Here is a 17,363-nt window from a genome sequence, read left to right on the forward strand (position 1 = left end):
GCGTGTACATGGACCTGCCGGCATCGGGCATTTCAGCGCAGCGAAGTCGTTGCACTGGCTGCGTCCACGGTTTGAACGGTCAGGACGTGGAGATGTTTGTGCTCTGCTGCGACACCTGCATGGCATGTAAGGGCCCCAGCAACCAGTTGCTCGACCCCCTGCAGCAACTTCAGTCGGGTGCCACCATGGAGCGCATGGGCGTGAACGTCCTGGGACCCTTTCCCAGCACCGATTGGGCAAACTGCTACGTGCACGTGGCAATGGACTATTTCCCCAAGTAATCTGAGGTGTATACAGTACTGGACCAGAGCAACGCTACTACAGTGAAGCATTTGATGGAGGAGATGTTCTGCCACTTCAGGGCACTGGAGGAGCTGTACAACGACTAGGGCAGGAATTTTGAGTCACAGGTCATGAGGGAGGTGTGCAACCGGCTGGGCATACGGAACACATGCACCACACCTCTTTACCCGCAGAGTGATGGTCTGGTGGAGTGTTTTAACCATATGCTTACCACTGAGCTATCCGCCCTCACCTCCTGACACCAATGCGACTGGGACAAGCACCTGGCCCTGCTTCTGTGGGCGTGTTGCCCTGCAGTCAAAGAATCCACTGGATGTATACACGGCCTGCTCATGTTTGAGTGTGAGTTAAGAACCCCTGTGGACCTAGCTTTCGGCAGCCCGCTGGAGAATGTGGTGAGTGGAGAACTGGGGCCAGAATATCTTCGGCAGTTGTAACAGCGTCTAGGGAGCTTATAGATAGAGCTTCTTAAGTTTTCTCTCCATTTTCCAGACTACACTGAGTGACTCAGCTTTAGCTTGCTGGGCACTATACTAACCACCACTATAATAACCACCACTTTAACCATAATAGTCTCCCATCAATCCAAAACTGATGAATAAGATAGTTTAAGACCCAGCTCTCTCTTCCACATGTGCAGGGGGGCCTTCCTCAAACCCAAACACCCACTCTCAGCAGCAGTTTGCTAACTTTCTCTGTCTCTTTTTCCCCTGGGTACAAGGAGACTCCGCTCAAACGGCTCACCCGCCGTCAGCGGCACCTTGCAGTTCTCTCTTCAAGAAAGCATGCTCTTCCCCAGTGTCTCCCTGGACACCCATGCTTCAAGATAACTCCTCGTCAATCCAGTTGCCTCTGTCGCCAGTCATTTTATTGCCCCACTGTCTTCTTCCTTCGCGTCAGTTGTCATTTTTCCGGCTTCAGGGTTCCACAGGTCCCGAATCCAGTTTTTCATGGTCCTGCCCCATCCCAGTTCTGACACTAATGTAGAGTGGTTCACTCTGGTTTCTGATGGGGCAAAGAAGGATGCATGGACACTGTTCATTATGAACGTTCATTGGAACACTGGCAGACAGCAAGAGGTACCGGCAAGTATCACTGGAAACAATGCTTTCCGTCTAAGGACCCCTTTTCTTTAAGGAGCTACACCTCAAGCCAGCTACATATAATCCTTTATAATCCTTTAAATCCCCCATAGTGGTTGAAGAATAATTTGACATTTCCCATAATTCCCATGATTCACAACTATTTACAATAAACATCTGTTGCTGCTAGAATGGGATGCTCTGCAATAATGCGGGCCGTGACAATATTTATGAGAACGTGGTGTAACTGCAGAATTGCTTCACATGTAACAAAGTTTCTTCATTTGTATCCATATTGCCTAAACCAATCGCAGGACGGCCATTGTCTTAGGGTCTTCTATGTATTCAGAGGATTCGACGTGACTTTCACATGTCCAGCAAAGCACATTTCCTTGCTCCTAAAGAAATGGACCAGTTTTACTGCTGGAAGACCAAAATTTCAAAAATAAATAAATTATAAATATAAATAAACTGGAGAAACAGAAAAACTGAGGGCAAAAACATTTCAAAATATAGGCAATGATATAATCATTAGTTTAAAATAGGTTAAACAATTGTTTTAATAGGAAGCAATCTCTAGAGCCAAACTCAGTCCAGAACTACAGGCCAGTCGCTCTTCTCCCTTTTCTCTATAAAACTCTAGAACGTGCAGCCTGTAACTAGTTATGTATTCGTCACCAACAATGATCTCCTTGACAGTTATCAGTGTGTCCATTCCTGCCCTCCCTGCAGTGTCAGAAGCTTTCTGGTGGATGAGAGTGACTAACCCCCTCTTGCTCCTCATCCGTCACAACCTGTTTGCAGTACGTGTTTCTGCCAATCTCCAGATCCTGCTTTCCTCAACGATAATCCAACAAAATAATTGACACACAGGAAGAATGTTCTAAAAAGTACTGTTAAGGTTTGCTTTATTTTTTATTATTATTTTTTTTTTAAAGAAAGAATCCCAAACATGTTACCTTTTGGGAACACTAAAGAAGGTACTGTACATTAAGCTAGAAGAATGATGAACAATTTATATTAATAAGAAAAGCATTTTTCACCAGATGACTGTGACAAACAGTTTAAAAATAAATTAAAAACCAGTCTTTACACAGGAAAATTTATTTTAAAATGTGACATGTAAAAGGACCAAAGGCAGGTCAGCCCAGGAACCCAACCTTCTGCCTTCTCTTCCCCAGAACCTCCTCCTCCTGTAGGAGCTTCATCAGTGGCGCATGGAGGGCCTTCCCCACCCGCTTCCCTGTCTGAAAAGACAAGCAGCAGCTATCAGCGCTGCTCAACCAGCTACGATGGAGCTATGCTAAAGCCATCAGTCCTCTTAGGATTACCAATGATTAATTTCCAAAAAAAGATCCATTCACACCATTTTCTTACCTTCTGAAGAGAGCAAACAACTGGCCAGCTCACCTCTGTCATTTCAAAGATGCTCTCTGGATCCAGGCTCCCTCCCCCCACCTTTCTGACACAGGTGACATTCCCTTTGTGGGTGACAGCAATTATCAAGCTGGCCATGGAACAAGCCGCCTCCTGTAGAGTGGCATCCACCACATGTCTGTGGCCAATCTGTGATGGGAAATACATGTGCAAAAACACAAAAATATGTACATGTTACTGACTCCAGAGGATCTTAGACCACTATCAGCATCTCTGGACCGTCATCAACAGTTATGGGGCTAATATCTTAGAAGTTTCTTTGGTATCACCAACACCCACTGCTCTACCGAAATTGTCCCCGACAGTTCATCTGCTCCTTTGTCAGCTGTGACTAAAGACAATAAAGTTGAACAACATATGCCTGACTTCAACAACATGAACAATTAATGCTAAAACGTCAGTGTCATACGTGCATGTGGTCATGTTCACTGAATCCTGCTACTCCTGTTGCAACTCTCCAGACCAAAGGGCTCTACCTTAGAGAGAGTCACGATGCAGGGCACATCCTCCACCTGCAGCCTCATGCAATCGTACGGGTCATCAGAGATCTCCAGTTCCTTGCCCCCTTCGTCATCCTCTGAGACGTGGACTTTGGGGATCCTGTTCAGACAGTCACAACTAAAGTAAACTGAACATCAGCCATGTCATACTGGTAACAGCAATGTTACTGGTGCTGACAGATGCCCACCGTGTGCTGAAGAGTGCAGCCTTGACTGCTATGGAGGTGGCATCCAGCAAGTTCCCATCACACTGAAGCAACTGAAATGAGACAGACAGGGTTTTCATTCTTACAGTGTTTTTTTTTTTTTTTTTTTTTAGAGTGCACAACATGGTTATTTATGAACATAATACATCTAGTAGTCCAGGTGCACTGGGGAATCTGAAATTGCCCTCTGTTCATGCGTGTGTGTGTGTGTGCGCAGTATTGCTCTGCTATATAGATGGGTCCACTAAATGGATAACTGTAAATGTTCAGGATTTAATGCAAACCCTCATTACCACCACACTGACATTAAAAGTCACTGGAGGCCTTGCAGGATCAGACAAACCAGTATCTGACTTCCAGTCAGTTTTTCTTCCCAAATGAGAGTTTTAAATTTGGTTGTAATGTATACTTTTGGTTACAGTTTTCAGTACTGTTCCTGCCATAAATTTGACATCAACTCTTGGGGACCAGGAAAGTAGAGCACCTCCAGAAAGTTCTATTCTCCACTTGTATCCTTAATGTTGAATGGTGTGTCTTCACCGTCACAGTGGTGGCATTAAGTGTAAACTGACAAACTGGAATTGACAGCAGTAACTTTGGAGAAGGAAATTAATGCAAAAATCGGTTATTACAAGCATTTATCCAACATTAAAACAATTTAAGTGTAAAAAAATATAGCTGTTTCAAGCACTTACCAATTAGCACAGGTATCCATTAGGGCTGTGCTCAGAATATCGATACAGCAATACATCGTCATGAACTCCTGACGATGCGCGTATCGATACAGCTGCTGCCGTATCGATTCTGCCGAGTTTTTTGAATTATCACGTGACGTCGAGTGACTGCCATTTTAGCAACGTGAGCAGCAGTACACTATTCAAAATGGATAAGAGGATTTTCCCACCGCTGACAAAAGTAAAATCAAAAATATGGGACAATTTTGGGTTTTAACACTAAAACGGAGCGTCAGACATTAGACAAGTCATGCGATATGCAAGAACTGCAAAGCAAAAGTTAAGTACTACGGCAACACGACGAACCTCTCTCTGCATATGACAAGAAGACATCATCCAGACCAGCCAGCCCTGGTCGCAGCAGGTAGCAGCACACACCTGTCATCTCAGAAGCAGCCAACGTTGCCCGATGGTTTTATCTCGAAACTCACATCCATGTCTCAACGCTCTCAAAAGATAACAAATGCATTAATGTGCTTCATATGTCAGGATTTATGGCCATACAGCATTGTTGAGAATAATGGCTTCAGACACAATACCAACCCGTCAGTTTTTAACAGAAATGGCAATTCCCCGGTTGTATGATGACGTTAAATGAGACATTCTGCTGTCACTCTCTTCTGCAGAGAGAGTTTCCATTTCCTGCAATGCTTGGACTTCGAGAGCAACCCAGCCGTATGTTACGATAACCTGCCACTATGTTAAATAGGTGTTTAAAAATGTGAAGTATTTGAGAAAACTAAGTTAAGTTTGTTACAGTGTTTGCTTTTATGGAATATGTTTTAAGTTTTGTTTAGTCCTTGAGCCTTGTTGACATGCTTCAGCATTTGACACTATACTTGTCATTTAAGTTATAGAGGCAGAGACTTTAAAAGCAGAAGGAAGAGCTAAGTTTTTTTTGTAACAATTTTTTATTTCATTTAACTCATGTTATTTTTTTAGTGACAAAAACAAAATTGTTTTTCAGTTATCACAACTGTTATAACACTGGTTATTCAATGTACAATAAACAGACATTACTGTTACTAAATTCTGCTCGAAAGGAATTTAAATTCCAAATTGACCCATATCGTGATACGTATCGTATCGTGGCTTTAATATCGTGACATTGTTGGTGATACACAGCCCTAGTATCCATAATGGAATAAAGTGACAAACCTCCCTTTGCTCAAATATAATGATCAGCTTTAAGAACACATAACTCATGCTTATGGACCACACTTCAAAAACCAGTTTTAGCTCACACATCACACCTATTATAATGGTCATTTAAACAGTAACTAAATCCCTGGACATATATGTGTGTGGAAAAGGGAAAAATAGTTAACATGGACACTGAGACTGTACGTATAATAAGTTTGTAACTATAAATCTACGAGGCCCCTTTTTATACACACCTATGATAAAGACCAACATACAGTATAATATTGCTACAAAAAGTTAATTCTATCACTTACTATTTAAATAATTAAAACAGGTGCAATGAATTGTGCAGGACACTGTACGTGTCACCTTTGACTGCAACTCGTAAACCACAAGAAAAACACTTTATATTTGCAATATTTACATTTAGTGTAAGAATATTCATGTTACAAAAGTTGTTCACATGATTTAAATTATTTACTTAATAATTACATGCTTATATAATTTAGCTCTAAAAATTTGTATTCTACCTGCTATATTAGTTGTTTGGATTACTGTAATCTATGTTGTGACTGGCTGAGCCTGTCAGTGTGACAGGAAATATGATGTGGGAAACAGAAATTGAACACTGGGTAGTTTTGTTACAAAAGAAGTATAATGTGCACATGCAGAATGAAACGCATGCTGTAAAAGGCATTGAATAAAATTCCTATTGTGCACACAAAATTACTGCATTACTACAGGGAAAAATGGTGTTGCATAAAGCCATTTTAAGATAAGATCAATGTATAAAAAACATTATATATTCATAAGCCGTTCCAGTGGGTTTCCATTATATGGGACCCTGACACACAGTGAGCCAAAATTATTTATTTAAATTTATAAATTATTTATAAACAAAGAGTTGGCTGGATTTGGTGTGTCTTGATACCTCCATAGTGTCGAACTCGGTGTTGACACTTACAGGCCCCAGTACAGTTAACGAGAAGCTGGGTACCTTGGACTGCTCTCATGGCGACTGAGTCACTGCTTGGAATAAAGCGAAGCCTAAGCCATGGGTTACTAGTTCTGGTTCTCCTGTCCAAACCCAAAACAGATATTCACCTAATGATAATAATAATAATAATAATAATAATAATGTGCTTATTTTGAAAGATTAGGCTATCCGAAATGTTAAGATTTGGGGGCCTGGGAATCAAAGTGTAAAGGTTAAGTATTTCTCACAGTTCCCTGGCCGATAATGCAGCGTCAACTATTATGGTGTATGTTGGCAGTAATGATATTCACTACCAGCAGTCTGAGGTGTTAAAGAGCCGCTTAATGTGTAATAAAGCCAGAAGGAAATGTCGGAATCTAATAAGCATTTGGTCCTTTACCTAGACTCTTCATGGGGGACACAGTGTACAGTAAACTGGTGTCCTTTAGCAGGCGGTTGGAGACGTGGTGTCAGTCTAATCGCATATCATTCATTAATAACTGAAATCATTTCTGGGAAAGGCCCAGGTTTTTCAGGTGTGATGGTGTACACCTCAACTGGAGGGGATTGTTTGCTCAGTCCCAGAACTTGGCCTTCAAGTTGCAGGAATGACTCAGACATGGTTCATCTCCTTTAGCTGCTGTGTGTACTGATGAATCTGTTACATGTTCTGCCATCAGTGATCATTTCTCATGTGATGGGGTTTCTTGTGCTGTGTCCAGTGTGGGCCTCAAAACATCCAATAAAAGTGTTAATTACAGCCAAAAAATACAAACTATTATAATACCATAGCGTTTAACTAGACTTAGTGACAGGAGTGCTTGCACTGGAAACCTAAAATACAAAAAAAATCAAATACTGTCAACCTACCACCGAAGCCTAATTGTAGTCTAAAACATTGTCTGTTAAATATTCGCTCATTAACAAGTAAAGCTGCTGTAGTAAACGACTCAATATTAAGTTACGAGTCTGATCTTTTCTTTCTTACTGAAATTTGGCTTGATGAGTCCGAAAGGATTCCACTAACAGAAGCTGCTCCAGACGGATATTAATTATTTCCATAAATCTCATTCTGTACGCCGTGAAGCTGGAGTGGGTATTGTTTTCAATAACAGATGACAAGTAACACCGAGAAATTGTGATAACTTTGCCTCATGTGAAGTTCTACTGCTAGATTTGAAGACAAAACCCAACATAGTTATACTTCTTATCTACTGCCCAATAACCATTTACTGTTTTCTTGAGGAATTTAACTTTATACATAATTTAGTCATTACTCATGACAAAATTATCTTGATGGGCAAGTTCAATATTCATATAGACGTGTTGTCAGATACTCTCGCCAATAGGTTTTTGTCTCTTAAATTCCATAAGTTTTACTCAAGTTGTAAATGGTCCTACTCATTCCTGTAACCATATGCTCAATCCCATCATAACATACCATGTAAATGTTATTGCTTTAAACGTGACTATTTCCGATCGTTACTTATTAACCTTATACCTATAGCTGCCGGTGCAGTCTGACAACAGTAGGACCAAGATCGTGTGTCATATTGATGAAAATACTGCTGCTAAAATTATCGATTACATTAGAAAAATCAGATTTTGGAACAAGTACAGATATTGATCAAATGGCTTTTGAGTATAATTCAGTGGTGAAATTTGCCTTAGATTTAGCGACTCCACCAAAAACAAAATTTATTCGAACAATAAGAAACTCGCTGTGGTTTTTACTCGTGCAATAAAGTTAGAATGTTGTAAATTAGAGCTTAAATGACGTTCAATGGAACTGAACGTTTATTATGTAGCCTAGTCCGATTTTCTAAAAAATTACAGAAAAGCACTTTTTCACGCCATATCCAAATACTACGTAAAATTAATGAAAATCAGAAAACCCCTCGTTTCTTGTTTAATACCATTGCTTACTTAACTGGTAAACACAAAGATAAACAACGTATTTCTGCTTCCATTACTAATGATGAATTTCTGTCGTTTTTCAATAATAAATTAGAGAACTTCCAGAATGCATCACGCCCTCTAGTTCAGTCCTAGCCAGCATAAGCAGTTCTGACGATGATAATATTAGTTGCTGTCCACATCATTTCAGTAGCTTTGACAGAATAACTGTAGAGGAAGTTATTGTGGTAATTCGCTCTATGAAAGGTACTACCTGTCCTTTAGACCCAGTCCGCACTAAATTACTGAAAGACGCACTTTTCATGCTTGCAAAACCTATTGCTAATATTAATAGGTCGTTACTTACTGGCTGCGTTCTGAAAGCTTTTAAAGTCGCCGTTATTAGACCCCTACTAAACAAATAAGAACCTGGATATAAGTAATTATAGACCCATCTCCAATCTACTGTTTTTATCCAAAATTTTAGAAAAGATCGAAGCTTCCCAAATTATAAAATATCTTAATCATCATAATATACTAGAAAAATTTCAGTCTGGTTACCACACTGGTCACAGTACTGAAAACAGCACTCACATGTGTTGCTAATGATATTTTCATTTCTTTTGAGATGGTCAGATCTCTGTTGTTATCTTACTGGACTAGAGTGCTGCGTTTGATACTGTGGACCATAGTATACTACTGAATAGACTTGAAAACCTAGTTGGACTAAGGGGTACTGTCCTGAAGCGGTTTGACTCATATTTAGCCAACCGTGAACAATTTATTTTGAAATCGGATGACTGCACCCCCTCCATCTCAACTATGGTTCAATATGGTGTGCCACAGGGCTCTGTGTTAGGTCCATAATTGTTCTCACTCTACAGCATATGTTACCATTTGGTGATATTATTTGGAAACTTACATTGTTAGCGCTCATATGCTGATGACACACAGCTATATGTTTGATTTAAGCTGATGACCCATCACATGTGGTGTCTTTAGCTAATTGTTTTACCAATATAAAAGTATGGATGAGTAAATATTTTTATCACTAAAACTCTTGACAGAATCACGCCAATCTTTACCACAAATGGTATAAGCTTCAAGCGTACAGATTATTGTCAAGGATTTGGGTGTCTTGTTGGATGGAAAGCTGTCATTTGTATCTCATGTAAATGCTTTAAGCTGTGCTTCCTTCAGTTGAAAAACATAGCTAAATAGTGGTGATTCCTATGCAGGCAAGATGCTGAGAAACTGGTTCACGCTTTTGTTTCAAGCAGGCTGGAATATTGTAACGCTTTACTCAGGCTGTCCATACTAGACTGTATCCAGGCTACAGTTGCTACACCATGCTGCTGCGAGAAATGTCACTATAGGTTACGTTTTTGCCAATGGATGGCGTGTCTGTCCAGCCAGTCAGCTTTGATTACATATGAATGATACGATACCGCAAGTGATAATGCAATCTGCTAGTTCTCCCAAAATTTGTGCATGAAGAGTAAATAATGTAATGTAAGAGTAAATAATGACTCCTAAGCGTACTCCAGCGAGTGATAACAATGATGGTAAGCACTCCAGAAATTCAATTTCTTTAGAAAAGAAGTTGGAAGGTATGAGAAGGGTGAAAGCATTGTGTGTATCAATAAAGCATTAGGCCAAGGCCTTATTTTCATCTTGGCCATGTACCAACAATTTTACGTTTGGCGTATTAGTCGACCCCTAGTTTTTGGGAGACTTTTTTTTTTACACTTAAAATGTCAACTTATATACTGGCATATACAGTAAATTGTAATGTGTTAAAATGTCCAATTTCATAGATACTAATTCAATTAACCTTTTTTTCTTTTAAGGATATATTTTAATTTTTACCTGTTATATCCCTATCCATATAATACTAATATTAATTATAAATTATCTAATTTATGTATTTTAATTTGCATTGAAGACTGACTTCCCTTGCACAATAGCAAAAAGTTTTAACAAAGCTGGCAGTTTCTGAAGACTTTATAATCAGAAAAGATGGGAAATCTCCATGTCAGTGTGTTGTAGAACACGATGATGGTGGAAAAGGTATGTGATGCAAAAATCAGTAGGTTTACTGGTTAGAAAAAAAAGCACCTACAAGAGCATCAAATAAGTGTTTGAATCTATGCTTGAGAAAGATAGCAATACAAAAATTCCATGTACTTCACAGGTTTTTTTTAAAAAAAAAAAAAAAAAATCAGAAATCTACTGGAAGAAAAATACAACTATTAATTTTTTTTTTTTTTTTTACTACTGACAAAGTTAATATAACAATGACATCAGAAAAGTTCAAAAACCACATCACCGAAATTGTAGTGAAAAATAGTGTCCCTCTATCTTTTTTCCATAATCTGCCTTTTTAGGCTTAACTGAAGAAATGGCTATAAACTTGGAGTTTCTCTGTAAAGAGAAAGTATCAGGAGACAGGTAATTGAAGAGGCCAAATATAAAAAAGAAGAACTTTGAAAAAGTCTGAAGGGACACTATGTCTTAATTAAAATGGATGCATTCACGTCTTAAAGAGTCAACTATTTTGCCATTAATGTTTGATTTAATGATGAAGACAATAAAATGATAACTCGAACATTGGCAGTAAAAGACACCCAGGCACATCTCACCAGTAAATATCTAGAAATTAGTGGAAAAAGTTTTAGAAGATTTTGAAATTAAAAAAGACCAGGTTCTATGTATTGTAACAGATAATGCTTCATGATAAGCAAAACTGAGAAAATTAATAAAGCTAAGAAAGAAAGGTCTGTATACTTTGCATTCATTCATTTTTTGATTCGAAACTGAAAAACAAAATGGGAAATAGGTCCATGTTCGTTCCAGAAAAATGAGAAAAACCGCTTTTTATTTTTTCTCAGCACACACACAAAAAAGAAAAGGACGTATTAATCTTCCCTTTTTGTTTAATCATACAAGTGTAGAAATAAAAATCTCAACATACCAAATATTATGAATGAAATGTATAACTCACGACTCATCATGCTCTACCACCACTAGCCAGCTAGAACTTCATGGTGCTTTTAACATCTGTGCTTAATTAATAAGATTCTTAAGTAGCAGCACCTGAAAAATCCTGCCAGTTTTCTTGGTGGACATGTCATCCTCCCTTACTGTCACTCTCTTACTGCTTTTGAAAAGTATGTAGTGATCCATATTAACTTATGAATAACTTGGAGCAAAGTCAGCATGTTCGATGAAGCCACTGATGGATTATGCATGATTTCAATTCGTTTACATCTGGGTTGTTCAAGAATACCAGAAAACCAAATAACTCAAAATCAAAAAATACGACAGCAAGAAACTATAAATGAGGAATATTTTCAGTATTCTACATTTTGAGCAAAAAAATGGTTTTTAAACATATTTAATTCATAATTTGTTTATTTTTAAAAGGAAAAACTAATGAAGGCATTGTAATTCACATTTTAGTTTTCAATTTTGAATCAAAACACAAATGAACGCGACATACATGGACCAAGAATGCACACAAATATTGGAAGACCAAGATGATATTTCAGCAACTGATCCACAAACAGGAGAGCGCAGTGAAATTTTAGATGATATTGTTCAAGAAGCGTCTAACTATTTCCAATTCAGCATATGTGTTGGGCTGTGCATACACTGCAGTTAGCAATAAGAGATGGATTGAAAGATCTAAAATAGGGAAGCACTTATTTGATAATCAAGCATTTGCTTGAACTAAAAACCTTTCTTGAAGATCTGGATAACAAACATGTTTAACTGAAAGCCAGTGGATGCAAGTGACACAATTAGGAAGTCTGCTTTGTCACCCTTTTACTGTCCCCAAGAAGTTGTAATCTGAGGATTTAACACCTGGTAGACCCTTGTTGGAGTGGAAAAGCTTGATCTATCACATGAACAAAAGTGGAGGATTAATTGCTGATGGCATTGTATCTTCAATGATTGAAGAATGACAAAATTGCTAAAGGAAAAGAGGCACTCTAAGAAGTAGCAATTTGCTTGAAAGGGTTAAAGATACTGCATGAAACTGCAGAATAACAGGATGAAGAAGCTAGAAGCATTGGTAACTCAGAATCTGAATCTTCGTCAAGTGAAGAATTAGACTTTGAAGCATACTTAGACAAAAACGAATGTTCACAAGTAACACGACACCGCTTAAACTTGGAAAAGCAACCAGTAGATGTCCACACAAAAATTTCAGCAAAATTTTTCAAATGCATTAAAAGAAGTAGAAAAGTATGACTGCTCATCAAAACTGACTATAGAAGAAGTCATCCCTGCTTATACAGAGGTCATTAGTGATGTAGCTAGAACTGTAACAGCAATTCCACCCACGCAAGTCAGTGTTTTCTGCACTGAAAATACTCAAATCAGATTTAAGGGCTTCACTGAAGGAGGACCTGGCATAAACAATTCTGTTGCTAAGAACAAGTTTAGTAAATTTTGGATTTGGAGTTTTGATTTACCTCCTATTCTACAGATACAATGTTTCTTTAAAAATTTGTAAGGAAAAACTGTTCAGTCTTTTACAATATAATTTTAATTTCATTTAACGTAATCTTTCAGGTTCCGTTCACGTAAATTTTATATTCAAACAATGTTTTAATCTGGAAGAGGAAGGGTTATCTACTTAATTGAGTTTATTTCTTTTAAAATGGTCATTTGTTAAGTTGCTTTAAGTATTCAGTTTTTTTAGTTTTCATTTTGAAATCTTAGTAGGATGTACTTCAGATTTTTGAACAGGTAAAGAAAGATGTTCCTGATTTTCTTTTATAACATTTTTATACTTTATTTCTTTAATATCCTTTTACTTTATAACATTTCCATAAAAAGATAGCCTCTTTTTTAATTTTGTAAGTTTTATGTTTATTACTCAATGTTTGTAACTTTTCTAATAAATAATATAAAAAAGCCACAATGGCATAGCTATAGCCTTCAAACCCAAACTTTCACAGGTTAGGGTACTAAAAAGTAGCCTGAGTCACACTGGCAGAAATGAAATTCCTTGTATGTTGTATGCCTTCAGTCAATATAGGAAATGTAATTAGTCTAATTACAAACAGAGGAGTCAGTGGTACCATAAATTGAGGAGTTGGAGTCGAAGGTTTTGCGTACCAACTCCACAGCCCCGTGTGTACAGGTGGTTCCCGATTTATGATGGGGTTACGTTCCGCGAAACCAATCCTAAGCCGAAAATGCACCTAATACATACCTCTGCATGGCAGAGTGGGAGATGCGGATTGCTGCTGCTGCTGCCGCCCAGAGAGTATCGCATCGCACAGCATATCGCTTGCCCGGGGGGGGGATTCAAAATTCGAAGTATGGTTTCTACTGAATGTCTATCGTCAACTCACCATCGTAAAGTCGAAAAACTCGTAAGTCGATCCATCGTTAATCAGGGACCACCCGTAGAGAGATTATCCCTACTGGTCAGCTACTGTGTCACTCACCAGCACATCAACGTAGAGCACCCAGCAGTGTTCCCTGGGGACAATGCACAGGGCTCGCAGGTCAAGGCTGCTCCTGTTCTGGAACATCTTGTACAAGGTGCTGCTGATTTCAGAGCCCAGTTCCTCGCCACCTCGGCCTTCAAACTCTGGGGTTGCATTTGCTGAACTAGTCAAGAATGAGACAGGGAATCAATCACAATGCACTGGCAGGTCTTCTTCCAGACCGAAATTCACAAATGTTACTTTCAATCCAGCCAACACCTAAGCACAAAAAAAAAAAAAAACCAACACAAAGACAACTAATAACAGGTGGCACGGCAAGTAGCTGTGATTCACCAAGGTGACTTACACTGCTAGACACACTACTTACAATGGGCCACTCATCCATACATCAGTGGAACACACTCTCTCTGTCATTCACACACTATGAGTGAACCTGAACAGCATGTCTTTGGATTGTGGGAGGAAACCCACACAGACATGGGGAGAACATAACTCCACACAGACTGAGCGGGGATCGAACCCACATCCTCTCGCACCCCCCAGGCACTGTGAGACAGCAGCAATAGTCACTCTGCCACCATATTGTCCTTCAAGTTACTAGGTTACTAAGTCAGATTAGTAATGCAAGTAAAGGACATAACTTAGTTAAGTTACTAAGTTACACCCTTTACTTTAAGGATGAAAGATTACCTTAAAGTTGGAAATGTAACTAAAGACATTCCCAATTTCTTGAAGCCATAAAAATTTGAATATTTCAGTTAAGCAGGAATTACCCAACTGTTCTTAGCACTAGCACAATTAAAAGACTCATATTAAACACTAATTTTTCCTTTTAATTTTAAGGAGGGAAATAATTTCTATAACAAAAACTATTTTTTTATACAAAGCTTCAAATTCATATAGCAGATATTTTTCTCCAAAGCAACCCCCATCGGCACGGTGGCGTAGTAGGTTGGACCGGGTCCTGCTCTCCGGGGGGTCCGGGGTTCGAGTCCCGCTTGGGGTGCCTTGCGACAGACTAGCATCCTGTCCTGGGTGTGTCCCCCCCCTCTCCAGCCTTATGCCCTGTGTTGCCGGGTTAGGCTCCGGCTTCCCGCGACCCCAAATGGGACAAGCGGTTCAGACTGTGTGTGCGTGTACGCCTCAAACAACAATACAAGAAGTGCATTATGCCAATATAAAAGATTTGAATATAGATGTGATTCTAAAACAGTCAATTTGTCACATACCACTGTATAAACCAGCAAATGTTACATGAATCGCTGCATATAGGGGTTTTAAACTCAAATTATTTTTTTAATTATTAAACAGATACTTCTATATAGCACATAGCAGATCATGGAAGAAGGCAGTTGAAAAGTGATGTGTTTTGAGATCTTTCTTGAATGTTGACAAAGGTTCAGCAGTTCCGAGTGTCAGAAAAAGGTCACTCCAGCACATCGGAGCCAGAAACAAAAACCTCTGTGTTTTTGATTTTGGACCTAGCTTGACTTAGTTGCAGCACTACAGCAATAAGTTCTCGCTGACATTTGACTTTACATGACTTGGACTGCGCAAGGACTTCAAAGAATATAGTAGAAAAAGTTGAGAAATGAACAGGTTAAATGAGGAAAATAGGGGCTTGGGTTTGAACAGCTTTGCCTCCCACTCATGGTTTTTTCTAGTGAAAAATTTTCATTAACATTGAACACTACTCTTTCACCTCCAGTGCTCAGTTATCACTAAGAAGCTAAACATAAAAACTACCTCCAAATACCACCAAGGTTGCATTATCTGTATATACTATGCATAAGCTAAATACCCTGTTTCAAATTATAAGTGGTACAGTGGCACATCTGGTACTACTTGTGTCGCACAGCACCTGAGCTATGTGATTGCACATGGGATCAATCACCACTCAGTCTCTGTGGACTTTGCATGTTCTTTTTGTGTTTGCATCGGTTTCCTCCAGGTGCTCTGGTTTCCTGCTACAGTTCAAAGACATGTTTTAGGTGAATGGATGATTCTAAACAAACCGTAGCATTTGTGTTACATTGCTGTGGTGTGTAGATGGGTGAATGACTGTAGGTAGTACAATGTACTCTGTCTACTCAGATAAACACTAGGTAGCAGCAATTCGATGTCACTGAAAAAAGTGTCTTCTTACTAAATAAATGGAAATATACATATATTTTTCCACCAGTACCCCTTGTTGGGCAAGAAAGGTGTTATATGAGCCTTCTAGCGGTATCCTGAGTGTACAGTGCAGGCAATTAAATGTTGCACATTGGGTCTTACACAAAAGCAGATATTACTACGTACTTAAACAGATCAGAGACCCTATAAGGAAGCAATCAGTATGAAGTGTTTTAGGCGGCAGCTGTGTCTGTTGTTAAGAGTGCAGTACAGATGTACAGTGAATGACACGCCGTGGAGAAGTACTGTACTTACCAGTCAACGAAGAACTCCAGGTATCCTTCATCCGGAATCAGAGGCCTCGGTCTGCCCATCTCTGCTTTGATTCCCACAAGGATGTCCGTGTCCCCCTGGCACACAGGTAGGTAGCAGGCGCTCACCATTACTCTAAGAATCATGGGTATATATACTGTCGTTGTGCACAATCAGGCCATGCAGAACAAACACCCTTCGTACCATTTTTACCCTGGCCGAGCCGTCTGTGTTGGAAACCACGTCTGTTTCTACCTCCATGTGCCGGTAGTCATCACAGGCTCGGCCATCGATTCGCAGATCATCCTCATGGAGAAGAAGAACACACTGACTGACTCTGACTGACTGACTTGGTGGTCACATTGATTGCAAACACCAGCGAAAAACAAAGACAGTCTCAGTTCTAACTTCAGCGCACAAAAGAGCCACATACACCGAGCTCACCGCCTATACCAGAAACTTATCGACCTATGTGGCAACGCACGTGCCATGCGGCATCATGCCTCAGTCAGAGCCAAGAAGCCAGCAGCGGTTTCTCAGCTCAGTTGAGTTGCACGACGACGAGGTCAGATCCTCCCTCGTTTAGCTATTCCACCGAAGGAAAGCCAGCAATCAGTATAAAATAAAATACTATTTCAATAAGGCTAACTTTAAGCATAATGAATTTTAGCTTACCCGCACACCGTGCATTATATACACTTTTTCCGCTTCACAGATTTGCACCGTAGCCATGCTTCGCCGAATTAAACGCTTTGTTCTCGCGTCATCAAACTGCGACACAGCTCATAGGACTACAGGGCAAAGCCCACCTTCCGGTGTCTTTCACTCTACATATTTTCCCTGTTTTACGACGCCGTGCTGCGCGTTGTTTTGTTGTGTGAACTTCCCATCTCCTATAAAATCAGCTGTAGCATTAACTGAATGTGAATTGTATTTAGACCCAATGCGTCTCTTTCGAGGAATTACGTAGAAAAACATTTTTTTCTCAAAAAGAAAACATGTAATAATCATCATCCTTATAAAATCAAGTCAATGCAACCCTGGAGCTTCATCTTCTTAAATAAACCCATAACGTGGTTTGCAGACTGCATCTTGGCCAAACACACAGGATACTTTTAAAACTAAAGACATTTAATTACTATCTGTACCTTAGTGTCAACAGGGCATCATTTCTTATTTTGTGGGAGCTGA

At 39.4% G+C, this 17,363-nt stretch overlaps 1 protein-coding gene across 1 annotated transcript; it reads right to left on the minus strand.

The window, feature by feature from the left end:
• Positions 1 to 2,371: 2,371 nt before the first annotated feature.
• Positions 2,372 to 16,942, minus strand: exosc7 (exosome component 7). The gene is made up of 8 exons (XM_018754547.1): positions 16,848 to 16,942; positions 16,377 to 16,478; positions 16,176 to 16,270; positions 13,743 to 13,908; positions 3,511 to 3,581; positions 3,299 to 3,422; positions 2,796 to 2,951; positions 2,372 to 2,632 (listed from the first exon to the last, which is right to left on the minus strand). Exons 1-8 carry the CDS (start codon positions 16,902 to 16,904, stop codon positions 2,528 to 2,530), a joined length of 876 nt encoding a protein of 291 aa, XP_018610063.1. The 5' UTR covers positions 16,905 to 16,942; the 3' UTR covers positions 2,372 to 2,527.
• Positions 16,943 to 17,363: the final 421 nt, after the last annotated feature.

Source organism: Scleropages formosus, chromosome 8 (assembly GCF_900964775.1).
Source record: "Scleropages formosus chromosome 8, fSclFor1.1, whole genome shotgun sequence".
NCBI classification, from domain to species: Eukaryota; Metazoa; Chordata; class Actinopteri; order Osteoglossiformes; family Osteoglossidae; genus Scleropages; species Scleropages formosus.

What these genes read in the sequence shown, in the direction of transcription:
- exosc7 (XM_018754547.1), bottom strand. Translation starts at nt 16,904, where the DNA reads ATGGCTACGGTGCAAATCTGTGAAGCGGAAAAAGTGTATATAATGCAC. An exon ending in GCTCGGCCAGGGTAAAAATG is followed by an intron (nt 16,271 to 16,376) that starts GTACGAAGGGTG and finishes CCTGTGTGCCAG; the next exon opens with GGGGACACGGACATCCTTGT. An exon ending in GCATCTTTGAAATGACAGAG is followed by an intron (nt 2,633 to 2,795) that starts GTGAGCTGGCCA and finishes TTGTCTTTTCAG; the next exon opens with ACAGGGAAGCGGGTGGGGAA.